The 19,490-nt window shown below is 40.5% G+C and overlaps 1 protein-coding gene across 2 annotated transcripts; it reads left to right on the top strand.

Annotated features, from left to right (window-relative positions):
• Nucleotides 1-577: 577 nt before the first annotated feature.
• Nucleotides 578-17,490, top strand: LOC110508066 (ATP synthase subunit delta, mitochondrial). Of its 2 annotated transcripts, none has more exons than XM_021588545.2 (5): nt 578-833; nt 1,789-1,942; nt 11,513-11,601; nt 15,878-16,021; nt 17,351-17,490. In XM_021588545.2, the coding sequence occupies exons 1-4, from the start codon at nt 717-719 to the stop codon at nt 15,998-16,000; spliced, it is 483 nt and encodes a 160-aa protein (XP_021444220.1). In that variant the 5' UTR covers nt 578-716; the 3' UTR covers nt 16,001-16,021; nt 17,351-17,490. The 2 variants fall into 2 exon arrangements, with proteins under 2 accessions (XP_021444220.1, XP_021444263.1); XM_021588588.2 differs by having other exon boundaries at nt 17,332-17,490.
• Nucleotides 17,491-19,490: the final 2,000 nt, after the last annotated feature.

The raw sequence follows: 19,490 nt of genomic DNA, 5'->3' as shown, positions 1-19,490 counted from the left end.
ACCTTATGAACACGCTTCTGGTGGAACAGAATGAAAATATGTAAATTCACATTATTTTCCGAATGAAGAATTCTAATAGGGCTAGAATAATGGTTGTTACGTTTCCGTTCTGAATTTGTAGGCTATACCTAATATTCCTTATTATTTATAATATTATATATAGAGCTCTAATATTTTATTATATAGACTATACTTTATATTTAACATTATTATCTGAGCAACCATAGTGGATACTGTAGTATCAGGCTCTGTATTATTTTGCAGCTTTTGGTAAAACAGAATAACACTTTAACTTTGATTATGTTCACCTTGATGGGTCAGTGATGATCTTATCAATCATCTCATCAGTGGATCCTGTTTGACATTCTAACGGCGCCACCCCCTGGCTGTGAAATGTTGCACACTGCCACATATGCCTTCACTTTTTCAATAAATCTGTCTATTTACAACGGCAGATAAACCAAAATATGAAATATTCCGTGTTAAAGATCACACCGAACGAGACACATTTTCAGATTGAACACTGAGGGATACGAATCTTTGGGTTGAATGTGTTGCCTCTAGAAAATAACTACATTTCCCGTCATCCTTTGAACGCTCATAAGGCATTGTTGTTCGGTTCAATGTCCTTGTCCTATCAGACGCACACTGTTTGACTGACTTCGCGCAAGGGCTTGGGGATTCGTTTGTACTTGAATTATATTCATTCAAACAAAATGATGGCAGCAAGGTTTCTCCGTTGCGCTCTCCCTGTATTGAGGCAAGCAAGATGCTACGCCGACGCACCTTCAGGTTCTGCACAGATGTCATTCACATTTGCCTCGCCAACGCAGGTAATATAGTCCGGGGTTGACAAGGCTTATGCTATTGGCCTACGGTAGAGTCCTAGCTAGCTATCTCCATTGATATAACCAAAGACAGATATAACGTCACTCTCTTAATAATAAAGACACATTATCCAACCATACGCATGTAGTTAGCTAGCGACAAATGCCTGTGGCTACCTAGTTTAACTTGGTAACGTTAGCGAGTTAGCGTACCTACTTTTTACCTGTGCGTGTAACAGTTAGTTGTAAATTGACGCTCGCGCGTGTATTTTCTTCCAACCAAGCCTCGCCAAATCAGTTTGGCATGCCTAAATTGTTCTGTGCAACAATGTGTCCCTGTGTTGCCACTTGCTAGCTAACGTTAGATTGCAATAAATAACCTGTTTGTCAAAGCTAGTTACCACAATGGATCACAGGCCCTTGCACTTTCTTATGATTTCACCTTGGGACTATAAATGGATTACAGTACTCTTCAATTGTTAACAACCACTTCTGATTTAATAATTAGATTGGCTAAATCTTCAGGAGTGTGCCGACTCCACCTTCTTTGTCACCCACATAACTAGCTAGCTATTCTGTTAGTTAGCTAGGTACAAGTTGGCGTTATAGCTAGCTAGATGTCACTGAAGTGCATCTGACAGTAATTTACTAGCTAGTTGGAAACAGTCTTACCTAGTTACATAAGTCAACATTAAATAAGATAATTGTTTGCTTTTCAACCTGTCAGACACTAATGGCATATTATATAACGTATGATAACATAACTGCAATGTACCTTAGCAGAACCTCATTGACAACTAAAATATAGTAACATCTCAGTAAGTATGCATGGACTTTATCCATTAGAACAATTATCTAGTACTGCATGCAGATATTGTATATTTCCACAGATAATATTCAACTTCAATGCTAAGAAAATCAATAATAGTCAATGTAATGTATGTGTTTCTCCTTCTCCCAGGTGTACTTCAAGGAGGCCAGTGTGAAACAGGTTGACGTCCCCACGCTGACTGGTGCTTTCGGTATCCTCCCTGCCCATGTCCCCACACTGCAGGTTCTCCGGCCCGGAGTGGTCACCGTGTTCAACGATGATGGCTCCGCAGCAAAGTTCTTTGGTGAGATTTTGCTTGACGGCTCAGTGGTCTGAACCTCATGATTTTATGCTTCAAACATAAAGGGCAAAGAGGAGGCTCATGAGTGTACCGGTTGGACGCATGATGTGTGTGTAGCTCTGTTTTGTACGGTCAACTGTGGTTATATGTAGAAACCAGATAACAAAGTTAAAGCAAGCCCCTTGATTAACCAAGTCTCCAAAAAACTGGGAGAGTGAGCAATCCGTTTGTTAAACAGAGCCGCGACATGAATCCAACAGACCATTGCCGCCTTCAAAGAAAATGGCAACTTGTAGACGCAAACAAAAGTTATGAAAAGTTAAATGCTGTCCAGGAAAACATAGCTTTAATACTCTCAATGCACACCAAAACTGCTACAATTTTGGGAAGAAAAAAAATAGCAGATTCGCAGACATAGGATATTGTGTCAGATACGCACAAACAAGGCGTGCGCATGAATTAACAAAATTTGCCTTTTGGGAACAAGGTTGTGAACTTGAGGAGAATTGGACCAGCAAGAAAACACAATCAGATGTAACATGAGAGTATTGTCCTGACCAGAAGATTACGAAAAATGAGAAATTCCAGCAATGTGGTCAAACTGTTATCAGAGGAACTTGTCATGGGTATATCACCAGAGGATCTGGAACGATACCACTAGATCGGAGTGAAACAGAAGAATGCTAAATACCCACTCATGGGTATCATCAAACGATGGAACTTTCAGACCAAAGTCAAGGGGGAAGTTGGTCAAAATCCAAGGCCAGACAATTTTATTTGTCCAGGACCTGTCTGCTGTCTAATATAACATGATTTCTATTGCTATCTGAAATCCAGAGTTGACATCTGAATGACAATGACATCTGGGATGTCTGAGGTGTTTACCAGCTTTATTTGCAGTGTTTTATTTTTGTTTAACCTGTAGTTTGGCTCTCTTCAAAATTAAAATATCATATTCTGGCTTATGTTCAGAAATATTATTTTTATATCTTGTAAATATTTTATGGGCTTTTTCTAACATTTAGTGTTTTTTTTACTTTACTCAGATTTAACTTGAACTGAGTATGAGATTATCATTCCCCTAAAGTATGCATAAAAAGGATCCCAAATTTTGTCATCTGTCTGCTTTCCTCTGTCTACATTTGTAATGCTAAAAGGTTGTTATTTTTACGTTTACGCATTTAAGAAATGTAGCTCTGTTCGTTCTCCATATTCCTTCGCTAAGTGCAATTTCAACAGAATTTTCTGTTGGTGTAATTCTGCATGATACAGGAGAATGATCCTATATCATGGCTCTTTGAAGACTGTAAATGTGTTTTAAATACGTCTTGGTAAGTTTTAATAAGGTAATGAAAATATATTCTCTGAACATAACAATTTTAAAAGCTTCTATAGTTAAGATTTATCAGCAGACCAAGAATCACTAAAAATAAATAACACCCCAAAATAAATAAATAGGCGCTGTTACAAAGCTCTCAAGGCAAAAAGTATGGACGGCTTTCCCGTAGAATTTGAGTTGACATTCTGGGACAGTGGAAGCGCCCCTATTTACTCAAATGATGTCACACATCACTCAAGTCGGTGCTTCAGAGTTCCATTATATTAAATTCAGGAAAATCTGGAGTCCTCTGCAGCTTTCAGACCCATAAGTGGCAACAAAAGGAATGTAACTCATAAACAGAATGGCAAGTCTTACCATACAAGACCATGTTTCAATATAATACACTAACCAAATTAATGTAGATTTATCAAACTATGGCTGTTGTCAAGTCTTGAATAGCCTTTTCTATTCAAATCTTCAATTTTTCAGCTCAAATTATACATTTCTTAATACACTATCTGATTTTAAACTGCTTTAGAAATGGGCACGAGACAGGAATGCCCTCTCTCCCTCATCCTGTTTGCACTAGCAATTGAACCGCTTGCAGAAAGAATTAGACAGGACCCAAACGTAACAGGTATTGGTAAAGATGAATATAAACTAAGCTTATTTGCCAATGATATAACTGACTGTTATTAAACTAAATGCCCCCATTTACAATTTTGAAAATAATTTTATATCCTGAGATGGAGAGAAAAAAAAAACTATAGGGAAAAAGACAACCTCAGGGTCTACAGAAATCCTTCAACACTAGAACTGCCTGGCCTTTCAGGCTATAAGTACCTGCTAGAGAACATTGCCGGCCGTCTACTTAAGCATATGCATCAGATGCATATTATCCTGAAAGGTGCAGGAATCATAAGTGCCAATGCTTAATAAATAAAGGATTAATTACATGAATAAATAAACTTGGCAAAAAAAAAGTCCCTTTTTCAGGACCATGTCTTCCAAATATAATTCGTAAAAGTCAAACTTCACAGATCTTCATTGTAAAGGGTTTTAACAAAGTTTCCCATGCTTGTTCAATGAACCATAAACAATTAATGAACATGCACCTGTGGAATGGTTGTTAGTGTCTTAATTGCCTACTGTCTGTAAGCTGTTAAGGTCACAGTTATGAAAACTTAGAACACTAAAGAGCTTTTCTACTCTGAAAAACACAAAGAAAGATGCCCAGGGTCCCTGCTCATCTGCTTGAACGTGCCTTAGGCATGCTGCAAGGAGGCATGAGGACTGCAGATGTGGCCAGGGCAATAAATTGCAATGTCCGTACTGTGAGACGCCTAAGACAGCGCTACAGGGAGATGGGACAAACAGCTGATCATCCTCGCAGTGGCAGACCACGTGTAACACCTGCACAGGATCGGTACATCCGAACATCACACCTGTGGCACAGGTACAGGATGGCAACAACTGCCCGAGTTACACCAGGAACGCACAATCCCTCAATCAGTGCTGAGACTGTCCGCAATAGGCTGATAGAGGCTGGACTGTTGTAAGGCAGGTCCTCACCAGACATCACCGGCAACAACGTCGCCTATGGGCACAAACCCACCGTGCTGGACCAGACATGAATGGCAAAAAGTGTGGCACTGGCGGTTTTTGTCTCACCGGGGGTGATGGTCGGATTCACGTTTATCATCAAAGGAATGAGTGTTACACCGACGCCTGTACTCGGGAGCGGGATCGAGGTGTAGGCTTATCCTGACATGACCCTCCAGCATGACAATGCCACCACGCACAGAATGAGCCGTATGGATGATTTCCTGCAAGACGGGAATGTCAGTGTTCTGCCATGGTCAGCAAAGAGCCTGGATCTCAATCACATTGAGCACACCTGGGACCTGTTGGATTGGAGTGAAGGCTAGGGCCATTCCCCCCCCACCCCCCCCACAGAAATGTCCGAGAACTTGCAGGTGCCTTGGTAGAAGAGTGGGGTAACATCTCACAGCAAGAACTGGTAAATCTGTTGCAGTCCATGAGGAGGAGATGCACTGCAGTACTTAATGCAGCTGGTGGCAACACCAGATACTGACTGACTTTTGATTTTGCCTTCCCCTTTGTTCTGGGACACATTATTTCACTTCTTGTTCAGTTTGTCTCAGTTGTTGAATCTTATGTTCTTACAAATATTTACACCTTAAGTTGGAAAATAAACACAGTTGACAGTGAGAGGATGTCTTTGTTTGCTGAGTTTATTAGTGGGAATATATGTTTGAAAGAAGTTATTTGTTAGTCAAGGATATGTTTAGTATAATTCTACAGTCCTAGGAAAACGATGCCTATAACTTATTTTAGTTTCCCTTACAATAACATTAGTGCAATCCATTTGATCAACTTGATTTGTTGATTTGATTAGTTAAGTCAAGTTACAGCTTCTTTTGACATGGTAGAAACAATGTATTAATATAACCAGACAGGTGCCAAAGTTAAACAAAAGCACCAGTGCATGAACAATTGTAAGGGATGAATTACATAAATGGCATATTTTTGGTTAGTGGCCAGAGCAACGCTGCTGTGTGAGCGGTCGTGCTGAAGGCATGGACAGCGCGCATATTCTTGCAAGAGGTGACATTTGAAAGTAGAGCTGCACCTCTTGAATTATGACAAAGGTAAGTGTCATCGAAACACCAGATTATGCTTTCTAATACTATATAGAAATCAATGTTTTACCTGCATGTGACTCTGAAGGAGGATTTGATCGGGGTGATCCTTTCCTGCATCTTTAAATTTAACGGTGCGCCCATCTCTTTATGTACAATCTGACAGCTGTTAAGCCTAATTGTCACTCATCAGATTGTCAATTTAATCTTGTCTATAGGCTTTCTTATTGTGTGAAATGAGTTTCGATGTGCATGCTGACTGTCATATTTTGATTCAAGCTCAAGTTGGATAGTCAAGGATATGTCTTGCATTATTTTGCAACGCAGTATGTTTTCATTTCTATTAGAATACATTTGATTAGTAATGGTTACAGTAAATAAAACTATCCTGTAACTGCTTATTTTTACAAAGTTAAAAGTAAAAGAGAACGGTGTCAACCCGCAAGGCACACTGTCAAATGATTTGTTGCTGATTTTAATAGGCATAACACACTCCTTACACAATTTGTCTTTCTAAGTTTAAATCAACCTCTTCACCCTTATCATTCAGTTAGGCCTAATTTTAAATTGAATTGTGAAGTAAGGTGCACAATTATCACCTGTTCATCCATTTGTCATTCAGCAAGGAGTGCGACCAACAATCTACAGCACATGATATCTAAAGGCGTCCTAAAATTCAGAATCAAATGGCATAATGATCCATAGTATTTCTAAAATTCGCCCACATGGAAAAGCTAACATTGAAATAACATTTCAATGACAGAATTAAAAAGGAAATTTGGACTGACCAATGTAGACATTTACAAATACAGCTGAAGTCGTAAGTTTACACACACCTTAGCCAAATACATTTAAACTCAGTTTTTCAGAATTCCTGACATTTAATCTTAGTAAACATTTATTGTCTTAGGTCAGTTAGGATCACCGCTTTAATTTTAAGTTTGTGACATGTCAGAATTATAGTAATGATTTATTTCAGCTTGTATTTCTTTTGTCACATTCCCAGTGGGTCAGAAGTTTACACCCATCAATTCATATTTGGTAGCATTGCCTTTTAAATTGAACTTGAGTCAAATGTTTTGGGTAGCCTTCCACAAGCTTCCTACAATAAGTTGGGGGAATTTTGGCCCATTCCTCCTGACAGAGTTGGTGTAACTGAGTCAGGTTTGTAGGCCTCCTTGCTTGCACACACTTTCAGTTCTGCCCACAGATTTTCTATGGATTGAGGCCAGGGCTTTGATGGCCACTCCAATACCTTGACTTATTTGTCCTTAAGCCATTTTGCTTGGGGTCATTGTCCATTTGGAAGACCCATTTGTGACCAAGCTTTAACTTGGTCACTGATGTCTTGAGATGTTGCTTCAATATATCCACATCATTTTCCATGCTCATGATGCCATCTATTTTGTGAAGTGCACCAGTCCCTCCTGCTGCAAAGCACCCCCACAACATGATACTGCCACCCCCCCCCCCCCCCCCCCCGTGCTTCACGGGATGGTGTTCTTTGCAGGCCTCCCCCTTTTTCCTCCAAACATAATGATGGTCATTATGGCCGAACAGTTCTATTTTTGTTTCATCAGACCAGAGGACAATTCTCCAAAAAGTACAATCTGTGTCCCCATGTGCAGTTGCAAACCATTGTCTGGCTTTTTTATGGAAGTTTTGGAGCAGTGGATTCCTTGCTGAGCAGCCTTTCAGGTTGTCGATATAGGACTTGTTTTACTGTGGATATAGATACTTTTGCACATGTTTCCTCCGTCTTCACAAGGTCCTCTGTTCTGGCACCAAAATACGTTCATCTCTAGTAGACAACGTGTCTCCTTCCTGAGCGGTATGACGGCTGCGTGGTCCCATGGTGTTTATACTTGTGTACTATTATTTGTACAGATGAACGTGGTACCTTCAGGCATTTGGAAAATGCTCCCAAGGATGAACCAGACTTGTGGAGGTCTACAATTTTTTTTCTGACTTCTTGGCTGATTTCTTTTGAGTTTCCCATGATGTCAAGCAAAGAGGCACTGAGTTTGAAGGTAGGCCTTGAAATACATCCACAGGTACACCTCCAATTGATTCAGGCTAATTGACATAATTTATCAGATGCTTCTAAAGCCATGATATAATTTTCTAAGCTGTTTAAAGGCACAGTTAACTCAGTGTATGTAAACTTCTGACCCACTGGAATTGTGATATAGTGAAATTATCTCTGTAAACAATTGTTGGAAAAATTACTTGTCATGCACAAAGATGTCTTAACCGACTTACCAAAACTATAGTTTGTTAACAAGACATTTTTTTGGAGTGGTTGAAAAGTGTATGTAAACTTCTGACTTCAACTGTACATGCAACTTTTATCACAAGTTCGAGCTGATATCTTTTGGACATCAGAGCAATGTAGAGGAAATTCTGAGTTAGAAAACAATACTAAAATGATGGGTCAGATATGTACAAAACCTTGCAGAAAGCCTATCCAACTGAAGATGGAGTGTTTGAATATAATTAACAAAATTACAGTTAACAAAAATGTAAGCGCTCTGTTTCAAGAGATTGCATATGAGGGTGGTTTGAGATAGGAAATGGGTTGGGCTGTACTTTTCTCCTCAATCATTTCAAAACTTTTGCTTAACTGGAAATCAAGTGATCCTCCATTGTTGCGACGGTGGAAGAATCAAATACATTATTATTTGAGTATTGAGAAGGGTGTGGGTAACCAAGGCAGTGGAGCAGTTCGAGGTCATATGGAATAGTCTTGCAGGTGCTGGGAGCATGTGGGTCTGGGCAGGGGTGATGTCGTTGTTTGTGTGCGTCTGTCTTGTCTGTTTCATAGTATGTAAAATCTCTTATCACACACAAGTCTATGCTGTGAGACAGGATGCTTTTCAGGATCGCCCAATCCACAATAGGCTCTGTCCCTAACCTCTAGTCCCTTGCATGAGCTCTAACTAACTAAAAGGGTTAGTTCAATAGGTGTAGCAACATGGTGGGAATTCCTCTGTTCTTAACCCTTTATGAAATGGTGGGTGAGTCTCTGACCTCTGACGTTTGAGGCGACTAGTGGTATCACCTAAAATGTATTTGATTCACTATGGCTAGATTTTTCCTCTGACACCCATATGTGTACAAATACCAGTGTATGTGGTAGGCCGATTCATCATTTTGGATGCTTTGATTACATTTTTAATGACCTTGTGATATCAACTTAGAAATAATTGCTTTTATTAATCAGATATTTAAGCTACTTAGATACAAAATGGGGACAGTGCTTGCGCATGCCTTCTGTGTTTCTAGATGATATCAATGGTAGGTTCCATATCAACAACTGGCCACTTAATGTGGACCATACAGCAGGGGTCAGTCCTATCTCGAATTGTGGGGGAGACAATGACTGCATCCTAGACCTGGAGAAATATAACTTAGCCTACATTTGAAAGTGTTACCCTACTTCCCCCTGCTTTATAATCCACTAGAACAAAATGGCACATTTGCAGAAGTGGCTGCACTGAACATTTTTAAAGGGTGTATGTGAGATGAGGTTAGGGAGTAGAAATAGATGGTAGTATGAATATTGTATATCGTTATGTGGATCCATACCTTAACACTACACATTGCCCATCCTTACTTTAAAGTCCCAGTGCAGTCTAACTTGTATTTTTTCAGTTTTATTTATATAGAAATACACCTCTCCATCCATGGTGATGTTGGAATAATACTGTGGATTTCTGAAAAATGTATAATGCCCCTTTTTAGTGTAAGAGCTGAAATTTCAGCCTGTTTTGGTGGGATGGAGTTTTGGCATGTCTGGTGATATCACCAGGTGGTAAATTATTTAATAGACATAACAGTTCAAACCCATCTACTAATAACAGCTCATTTTCACTTTTCTCCACTCAAACCCAGTCCTAGCAACATTATTGCTTGATTGTTCTTTGCTATTTTTTACAATTTTGTTTTCAATTAATCACAAAGAGCCTTCCTTAATTGTTACCCAGAAATGATTTGATATTGAGGATTGCCTCATTGGACCTCTTTTAACATGGAACTTCCAGCAGGGGTCAGTACTGTCTTGAATTGTGGGGATGACTGCATTCTTGACCTGGAGAAATCAGACTTAGCGTAACACTTTCAAATTGTAGTCTACTTCCCTGGATTGAAATCAGCTAAAATAAAATTCTATGTTAGTGACTGCACAGAACTTTAAGAGACTGTTGCAGTCTGTGCATGAAGGCAATGCATTTATTTAATTTCAATAGATTAAGTTGTCTACATGGGGCTGGGCGGTATATTTTATTTATTTAACCAGGTAGGCTAATTGAGAACATTCTCATTTACAACTGCTACCTGGCCAAGAATAAAGTAAAGCAGTTCGACACATACCACAGAGTTACACATGGAATAAACAAACATAGTAGAAAAATATAGTGTGTGTAAATGAGGTAAGATAAGGGAGTTAAGGCAATAAATAGGCCATGGTGGTGAAGTAATTACAATATATAGCAATTAAACACTGAAGTGATTGATGTGCAGAAGATGAATGTGCAAGTAGAGATATCGGGGTGCAAAGGAGCAAGATAAATAAATAATTAAATACAGTATGTGGATGAGGTAGTTGGATGGACTATTTACAGGATGGACTATTTACAGGTGCAGTTATCTGAGAGCTGCTCTGACAGCTGGTGCTTAAAGCTAATGAGGGAGACGTGTTTCTAGTTTCAGTTAAATAATCACCCATTTAAAAAAAAAAAAAAAATGCAGTTTCCTTCCAGTTCTCTGCTGCCAATGACTGGAACAAAGGTGGCCGAAGGAGGAATTGGCTTTGGGGGTGACTAGTGAGATATACCTGCTGGAGCGCGTGCTATGGGTTGGTGACCAGTGAGCTGAGATAAGGCAGGGCTTTACCTAGCAGAACCTTGATGTCACCAAACCCACTGGCTCCAGGTCGAGTGAAGCGAGGGCCAGCCAACAAGAGTGTACAGGTTGCAGTGGTGGGTAGTATATGGGGCTTTGACAAAACCGATGGCACTGTGACAGACTGCATCCAATTTGTTGAGTAGAGTGTTGGAGGCTATTTTGTAAATGACATAATTGAGGATCGGTAGGATGGTCAGTTTTACGAGGGTATGTTTGGCAGCATGAGTGAAGGATGCTTTGTTTTGCCAAATGGGAAGCTGATTCTAGATTTAATTTTGGATTGGAGATGCTTAATGTGAGTATGAAAGGAGAGTTTACAGTCTAACCAGACACCTAGGTATTTGTAGTTGTCCACATATTCTAAGTCAGAACCGTCCAGAGTAGTGATGCTGGACAGGCGGGCAGGTGCGGGCAGCGATCGGTTTGTTGAGCATGCATTTAATTTTACTTGCATTTAAGAGCAGTTGGAGGCAACGGAAGGAGAGTTGTATGGCAATGAAGCTCATCTGAAGGTTAGTTAAGTGTCCAAAGAAGGGCCAGAAGTACCATGTCTGCTTAAAGGTGGATCTGAAAATCACCAGCATCAAAAGCGACATCATTGATGTATACAGAGAAGTCTGCCCGGTATGATGGGTGGGTGGTTGAATGGAATCGGTTGCTTTACTCAAATTCTGTCTGTTTCAGTGAGCAGCGGGTCAATCACAGTGAACGCAGACTCCTCGGTGCAACTACTGGCTGAAGAGGCTTTCCCCCTGGACCAGCTGGATGTGGCTGTAAGTACCCAGCACCCACTCATAGACCTATTTATTATCTCTATGGCAACGGGTGGGCAACTCTTGTCCTGCAGGCCACAGGGTGGGCAGGCTTGTCTTCCAGGCCACCGCATCACAACTGATTCTAGTAATCAACTAATCATAGTGGTATAGTTGGACTGGGGTGTATTCGTTACGGGAACCGTTCACCGTTGAAGAACCAAAACGAAACGGAGGTTCCTACCTGAATTTATCAAATATAAATTCATTTTTGTTTTCCTTTTGGAGCAAACGGTGTCTGTTAAACGTTTTGCAACAGACAAAATATTTTGCAATAGCATCGGCGGAATGATTACACCCCTGGGGTGGATACAATTCTGTTGCGAAACATTTATTTAATTGAAGCAAACAACTGATGGACCTACCTGAATTTGTCGTTCTTTTTCAACTGTTTGGCTAATGGTTACACACCTGGTGTAGTGTGTTAGAGCTGGGCAGGAAGACGGGCCGCAGAGGGATACCTTGCGTTTCCTTTGCCAATGGGAGCAGAATGTCCTTAAATCATTGAACCAGAGCAATCACAAGAGGCTCTTCATCAGAGCAATAACAATTGCATGAACATTTCCCATCCTCTACATTAGGATTGCTTTGTTCTCTGAAAAGCTAGGCTAGAGTTGTGATTGGCATCATTCAGCCCATGCAGTCAGTCATTGATTGAAACCCAAACCCTTTTATAAAGATGTTAACTGTGTGCAGCTCTGCTCAGTCAGACCTTAGCCATAGTTTTGCAAAAGGAAACCTTCCATTAAATGACCAAATCCCTTACTCAACAGAATTCTGCACAGCATTGGCTCAAATGTCAGTCAAAATATGTATTTGTGTGAAATGTCCCTAAGGCCATGTTGCTCTTTACTTTTCACAGCCCCATCAGCCGACTAAACACGTTCATCGTAGAGGAGCTCCCTCTTTCTCTTTGACCCTGTCCTAAGAAGGGCACATACTGTCAAGTTGACTCAAGAAATGGATGACTTTTTTTTTTTCTCCCTCTGAGAACAATGCACAGGAGAAACCCTGCTGTTAATAAGGCAGGAAAGGTCAGTCACTGTTGAGTTATAGCAGATGTGCCAAGTTCCCACTGGGAGACCTTTAACTCCCAGCTATGTTTGGCATTTCTACGCTGTAATCGCTACTGTAACAAATGGGCCTTTCACAGGAAAGAGGCAATGTGAATTTGCAATGCTAGTCTCTCTCTTCCAGACCTGCCAACATGCACACAATTTTAGGTTAAAGTATGCTGGAATGAAAAGATGCCCTAAAATAGGCTTCTCGTTGGCACATTGTGGTTTTTGACCCAACTGTCTGAAGTTGTAACTGATCCAATCTGAAGACTTGGGTGAGGAGAAAAGCCATCATTACAACGAAAGTAGTTAGCTACAGAATTTAGTCAACTAAGAGAATACTTTCTTGTGAGCACTTGCACTCCGCAACAGTAGGTGCTAGCGCATTGGCGAGAAAGGAAACGTGGTGTTGCGATAGTTCAGTGTACGTTTCGGCATGGATGGAGACAGACATGGCAGAGAGCTGTTCTGCTGATACCATCCTTCACAAAAAAATCAAGTTTGCCTACCTTAAAAAAAAGAGAATATTAGCCCTCTAGAGTCGCTGTCTGCTCCCCGTGGGGAATCTAATTAGCATAATAAAATAATCCCCCTCAATCTTGTCAGTTTAAAAGATGTTTTGCATGGGCTGCGTCTCAATCCACCACATCTGCCAACGTTACCCTTCCGCGTCTGCTGTGAAAGGTGACAAACTAGAGCGGTGTTCTCACAAAGCCTGGAGCCCAAACGGTTTGGCCTACAAACTATGACCCCACTACGGAAAGACTTGGCTCCCATGAACATGATGTCTGAGAGCCTCACGATAGTGCTCTATGACCCACAAGCATCATGGGACTCGTTTTGTAGTCGGTACAGCCGATCTGCCGTCCTCTATGTAGTGTCTGAACAGATTGGGCACACGTTAAGTTTGCTGAAAATTAACGCAGTTGACAGTGAGGATATTTCTATTGTTGATGAGTTTATATATGGAGATATTTTAATCCCTAAAATAAGGTGTTAAATGCTTGTCAAAATAAATACATAGTTATCCTTATCTGTCAGCTATAGGACAGACTTTCTGAACAAACTTCCTATTTCCACATATTTTAGTTTTTATCCATGTATGAAGCTCTTATTAAAGGTTTCTATGGGCGAATAGCATTAAGGCCAAATTCAATGTTTCATCAATTAAAAACAGTTCTGATCATTTTTAAGGGGTCCTAAAATTCCAATTCCAATAGTCATACCATGGATCATTTAGCTATCTTAAAACAATTCCATATTTTCTTAGTAGATACCCCCATGGTTTAGATTCTATTAATGTATTTTTTTTGTTCATTCCTATTGCCTGTTGTGCAATTCAAGGACCTAAATAAAAACGTTGACACTATTCTAAATATTAATTTATAATTGTATCTTGTCAAAGGTATGTTTACTTCAAAGTGTAGGAAAAATATATTGTGCCTTCATAAAATCCATAGGCTGTCAAGTTGATCTAGTAAAGCAGAAATGTACCAGGTTTGTTTAAACTTCCTATTCAATTAGTCTATCTTGCAAGGAGAGGACATGTTAGGCCTAGGGCTGTTACGCTGACCATATTACCGGCGGTCACAAGTCGTGACAGCGGTCAAATTGCCTGTGACTGTTTGGTCACGCACGGTAACTAGGCTTCTCCAAGCTCTGATGCTGCTGATGGTCATTAGTAGCCTACCCAACTTGTTAACTGCTTGGTACTCAACACACTATCAAATTTGTTGTTGGTCATTGCTAGACAACCATTTTCAGGTCTTGCCATAGATTTAAGTCTCAACTGTAACTCAGCCACTTGGAAACATTCACTGTCTTCTTGATAAGCAACTCCAGTATAGATTTGTTCTTGTGTTTTTGGTTATTGTCTTGCTGAAAGGTGAATTTGATGTTCCAGTTTCTGGTGGAAATCAGACCGAACCAGGTTTTCCTTTAGGATTTTGCATGTGCTTAGCTCCATTGCTTTTTTTTTGTCCTGGATAAATTCCCTAGTCCTTAACGATTACAAGCATACCCATAAGATGAAGTCAACACTGTGCCTGAAAATATGGAGTGGTACTCAGTAATGTTGTATTTTTGGGGAAATCCAGTAATGCTTGGTGTTCATGGAAGAAGAAAAAAAAGTGAATTGCTTTAATGTTTTTATGCAATATTACTATAGTGCCTTGTTGTAAACAGGGAGCATGTTTTAATGCAATATTACTATAGTGCCTTGTTGTAAACAGGGAGCATGTTTTTGGAATATTTGCAAAATTGGCAAATGTCTACAATAGGCTACTAATGATGTGATAATAGTCAGTTCATCAATGACAAGGCATGTTGAATGAATGGTAGTAATCACACCTAACTTGATGGATTAGGTCAGAGATGGAGATCTGGAACAAGCCCATAGGCCTAGTTCAGCTTCATAGTCCAAATTGGCAACAGTAAGCTAGACTACTACATTGCATCCAGTAATTTAATTATTAGAATAATCATTACCCCTACATTTAACCTAGACCAATGAGTTATTGATACCACCAATTTCATTTAGGATCAAACCCACTGAAAATAGTTTATTTGCCTGGCAGAAGCATAAAGAACAGGATGTCCTTTTTTTGAACTATGTTCTATGCTCAAAGATTTATCCGCACAGGATTGGATTATGCAGCTTTAGCATCGCTGAAGCAGTGTTTCCCCAAACTATGCTTACAGGGACCCGCTGCCTAGCTCTGACCCTTGTCTAAGGCTGTGTTACTCATGCAGCCCAGTTCTTTTGCCCAATTATTGGCATTAGAGTTGAATTGATTGGTCAAAAGACCAATGGTGAGGCCTGCCGGGTGGTGCAGTGGTTAAGGGCGCTGTACTGCAGCGCACCAGAGACCCTGGGTTCGCGCCCAGGCTCTGTCGTAACCGACCATGACCGGGAGGTCCGTGGGGCGACGCACAATTGGCCTAGCGTTGGGGAGAAAAAGGGGTAAAAAAAACTAAAATAAAGACATATGGTGAAATATTTCAGAATTCGGCTGCCTGTGTAAATGCATCCCAAAAACTATTAGCCTTAATTGGTTATTCAGTTGAATGTAAGAAAAAAAAACTGGTACTGTGCTAGCATATTTAGTATGCATGATGTCCAGCACTTTGTAGTATGGATATTGGGTTATGGTTCTGTATTTGACCTCTCTGCTCTTTAGGCTGCCAAGGTCAACTTGGAGAAGGCTCAGTCTGAAATGGCGTCTGCGTCTGACGAGGCTGCCAGGGCCGAGGTCCAGATCAACATAGACGCCAACGAGGCAATCGTCAAAGCCCTGGAGTAGACCGCGCTACTGGTCTTTGTGGTATGTATTGCAACCATGTAAGGTGGTAGAAGTGTAGAGCATATGAGCTTCACATCTGACCTAGATGCTGTTGGAAAAGCTTTAAAATGCATCCAATCCTCGCTCATATTCTCCTTGAAGCGATCAGTGTGTATTTTAAAGGCTTACACTTGCCGAGCTAATCGCCTACCAGCTATTTTTTATGAAAGCAGACAGCAGTGACTTAATGGATGATGACGAGTTATGCACATTTCAGCCACTAGGTGCAGGGTAGATCTTGTTACCAAGCTTTGACGTTGGCTAACAGAATTGCCATCATGCACTCTGTTTGAAGGAGAGATTGTTTCAGCATGGGCATCGCTATTGAGTACATTCACCGTTTTGAAGTAGTCAACTAGGTGGGACTCTAGAGAATGATAAGCCTCTGGTAGCCAAAAGGCTTTAATGGCATGGGTAGCACCATTGAGGGATTATAAAGTTTTAATATAGTCAACTGGGTTGGACTTTCTACTTCATTGGCTGATCCATCCTAGTGACCCTGTTGGAGTCATGTCCAATCGGGTTATCAGGAGGGATCGGACAATCAATTTTCAGCGAACTGAAAAGAGGATTGACCCATGGATATGTGTGCTTTGGGGACCTTTACCAGAATGTGACTGGCAGAACGGGTGTTGTATGTGGAGGACGAGGGCTGCAGTAGGTATCACCCTATCAAAAGCTTTGGCCAAGTCAATAAAAATAGTTTTTTTGCGTCAAGTTTCAGGAGCTCCTTTAGCACCTCGGACTAGGTGACTGCCTGCAGAGGGAAACTTTGTAGAGGGGCAGGGGGAAAAAGAGCGACGCATCAGGTATAGTTGCATTAGAAGGGGTGGGAGATGAGGAAATATTGGACGGGCAAGGAGGCATGGCTGAGTCATAGGAATCCTGAATTAATAGTGGTGATTCGAGCTCAGCCATGTGCTTCTTGTCAGTAAAAACCACTTCAACTTTAAGGGACATGGGCAGCTGTGAGGAGGGTTTATTTTCTTTAACCGTTTTCCAGAACCACTTGGGGTTAGACCAACAGAAGTGGAGTAACTGCCAGATCAGACGAACCAGGGGCTGGACCTGTTTTTTATTTATTTGTGTTTTCTTTATGGGGTTGTTTTGTTAACAATACCACTGAAAATATCAAAGGTCCAAGTGTCCTTGACCGAGGGGTTCAGGCGTAGTCTTCCATTTTATCTATAAGGTTCAGTAAGTATTTGGACAGGTTGTTGGGTCTTTAGCACACCCCAATGTTATGTCAGACTGTTTTTATTTCTGGATGACTGTGTACTTACCGTAATCAGATTTTCGCATTTGTTCCAGGTGTCGTGTTGGTATAAAGGAAATGAAAATTCTCCAACTGTTTCCCGGACCAGTCAAGTCAGTAACTGCAAGATCTCATGCTTGCTTTGTACAGTGGAATGAAATGACCAATAAATTGATTTGGATTTACCTGCCAATAATTCTGTATTTTTGTTCCTTTTTATGTAGGATTCAATGACTGGTATTGTGTGATACATTTTGTAAGGGAAAGAAGACCAAACATACATTTATTCTGTGTACAATGTGTTTTTCCTGTATTTTGTTGTTATACTTAATGCAGTTCTCCTTTCCGCCACTTGGCGAGTTTTCGTAGACCAGTCAAAGCACGTAGCAAATGGAGCAAAGTCTGTTCCATTGTGGTGAGACAAACCCATTAACCAAGGGTAGCTATTACAATCACCTTTTGTTTTGGCTATGTTGTGATTTCTCAAGTGTTCTAATTAATTTATTGAAGGCATCATGTTTTGTCCATACTGATTTTGGTGGTATGCTTGCTTTTGTTTCACATTTCGTCAGCAGGTGGTTGCTTTGGTGTTACTCAATGTATGTGGGGGGGGGGGGGGGGGGGCTGTTGACCATGTAAAGATCTCCATCACTCCCTCTTTGTGTCTCGGTGTGGAAATGTTCTTTGAGTCAATATGGTTACCTCAGGTTTTTGTGGTGCTGTCCATTTTAAAACCGCAATTAGTGTAAAAAAAAAAAGGACTCTGGTCTCAACCATAGGTTCTATCTTAACAAAAGCACTCCAGAGTTCTAATCATGTTCTGACTCAAGACTTTCAGTCCTCCAACCACAACCGGTTTTATGAATGTTTACTCTCACCAGGCCTCTAATAAATAATTATTGTGTGCAAGTACAGTTGAAGTCCGAAGTTTACATACACCTTAGCCAAATACATTTAAACTCAGTTTTTCACAATTCCTGACATTTAATCCAAGTAAAAATTCCTTGTCTTAAGTCAGTTAGGATCACCACTTTATTTTAATGTGAAATGTCATAATAGAGTGATTTATTCAGATTTGATTTCTTTCATCACATTCCCAGTGGGTCAGAGGTTTACATACACTCAATTAGTAATTGGTAGCATTGTCTTTAAATCTAACTTGGGTCAAATGTTTCTGGTTGCCTTCCACAAGCTTCCCACAATAAGTTGGGTGAATTTTGGCCCATTCCTCCTGACAGAGCTGGTGTAACACTGAGTCAGGTTTGCAGGCCTCCTTGCTCTCACACACTTTTTCAGTTCTGCCCACAAATGTTCTATAGGATTGAGGTCAGGGCTTTGTGATGGCCACTCCAATACATTGACTTATTTGTCGTTAAGCCATTTTGCCACAACTTTGGAAGTATGCTTGGGGTCATTATCCGTTTTGAAGACCCATTTGCGACCAAGCTTTAACTTCCTGACTGTCTTGAGACGTTGCTTCAATATATTCAGTTTTCCCTCATGATGCCATCTATTTTGTGAAGTGCACCAGTCCCTCCTGCAGCAAAGCAACCCACAACATGATGCTGCCACTCCCCGTGCTTCACGGTTGGGATGGTGTTCTTCGGCTTGCAAGCCTCCCCCTTTTTCCTCCAAACATAATGGTCATTATAGCCAAACAGTTCTCTTTTTTTTTGTTTCATCAGACCAGAGGACATTTCTCCAGTTTCTCCTCATGTGCAGTTAGTTGCAAACCGTAGTCTGGAGCAGTGGCTTCATCCTTGCTGAGCGGTTTTGCAATAGCATTGCTCAACAATATGTCATAACATGATGCCATATGCTGGTTAAACTTTTTGTCAGTCCCTCTTAACTACACCAGGCTTATTGAACTTCTATTTCAGTCTATGCTGACAGATGGTGACTCATTTACTAATCTCATTTAACCCAAAACTAAAATCTTGCATAAATGGTACCGTAGTTATGACCAAATGATGTTTATATAGTAGATATGTCTGTTCATGAGATGACTAACTTCAGCCCTACAGCCACTCAAGTGTCTTTTGGGTATGAAGGGCGCACTGGATACTTGTTTGTAAGACCTCTTTATTGGTATAAAAGCAATGTACATTTAACAACATCAATGCAACAAGAATTGGTCCCATATTTCATGAGCTGAAATACAAGATCCCATAAATTGTCCATACGCCCGAAGCTTAT

Source organism: Oncorhynchus mykiss, chromosome 1 (assembly GCF_013265735.2).
Source record: "Oncorhynchus mykiss isolate Arlee chromosome 1, USDA_OmykA_1.1, whole genome shotgun sequence".
NCBI classification, from domain to species: domain Eukaryota; kingdom Metazoa; phylum Chordata; class Actinopteri; order Salmoniformes; family Salmonidae; genus Oncorhynchus; species Oncorhynchus mykiss.
The sequence above is the reverse complement of the archived record's forward strand: the minus strand, read 5'-3'. Positions and strand labels throughout refer to the sequence as shown.

Coding starts and splice junctions, on each gene's coding strand:
- LOC110508066 (XM_021588545.2), top strand. CDS start 717: ATGATGGCAGCAAGGTTTCTCCGTTGCGCTCTCCCTGTATTGAGGCAA. Junction 834..1,788: donor CATTTGCCTCGCCAACGCAG/GTAATATAGTCC, acceptor TCCTTCTCCCAG/GTGTACTTCAAGGAGGCCAG. Junction 1,943..11,512: donor CTCCGCAGCAAAGTTCTTTG/GTGAGATTTTGC, acceptor TGTCTGTTTCAG/TGAGCAGCGGGTCAATCACA.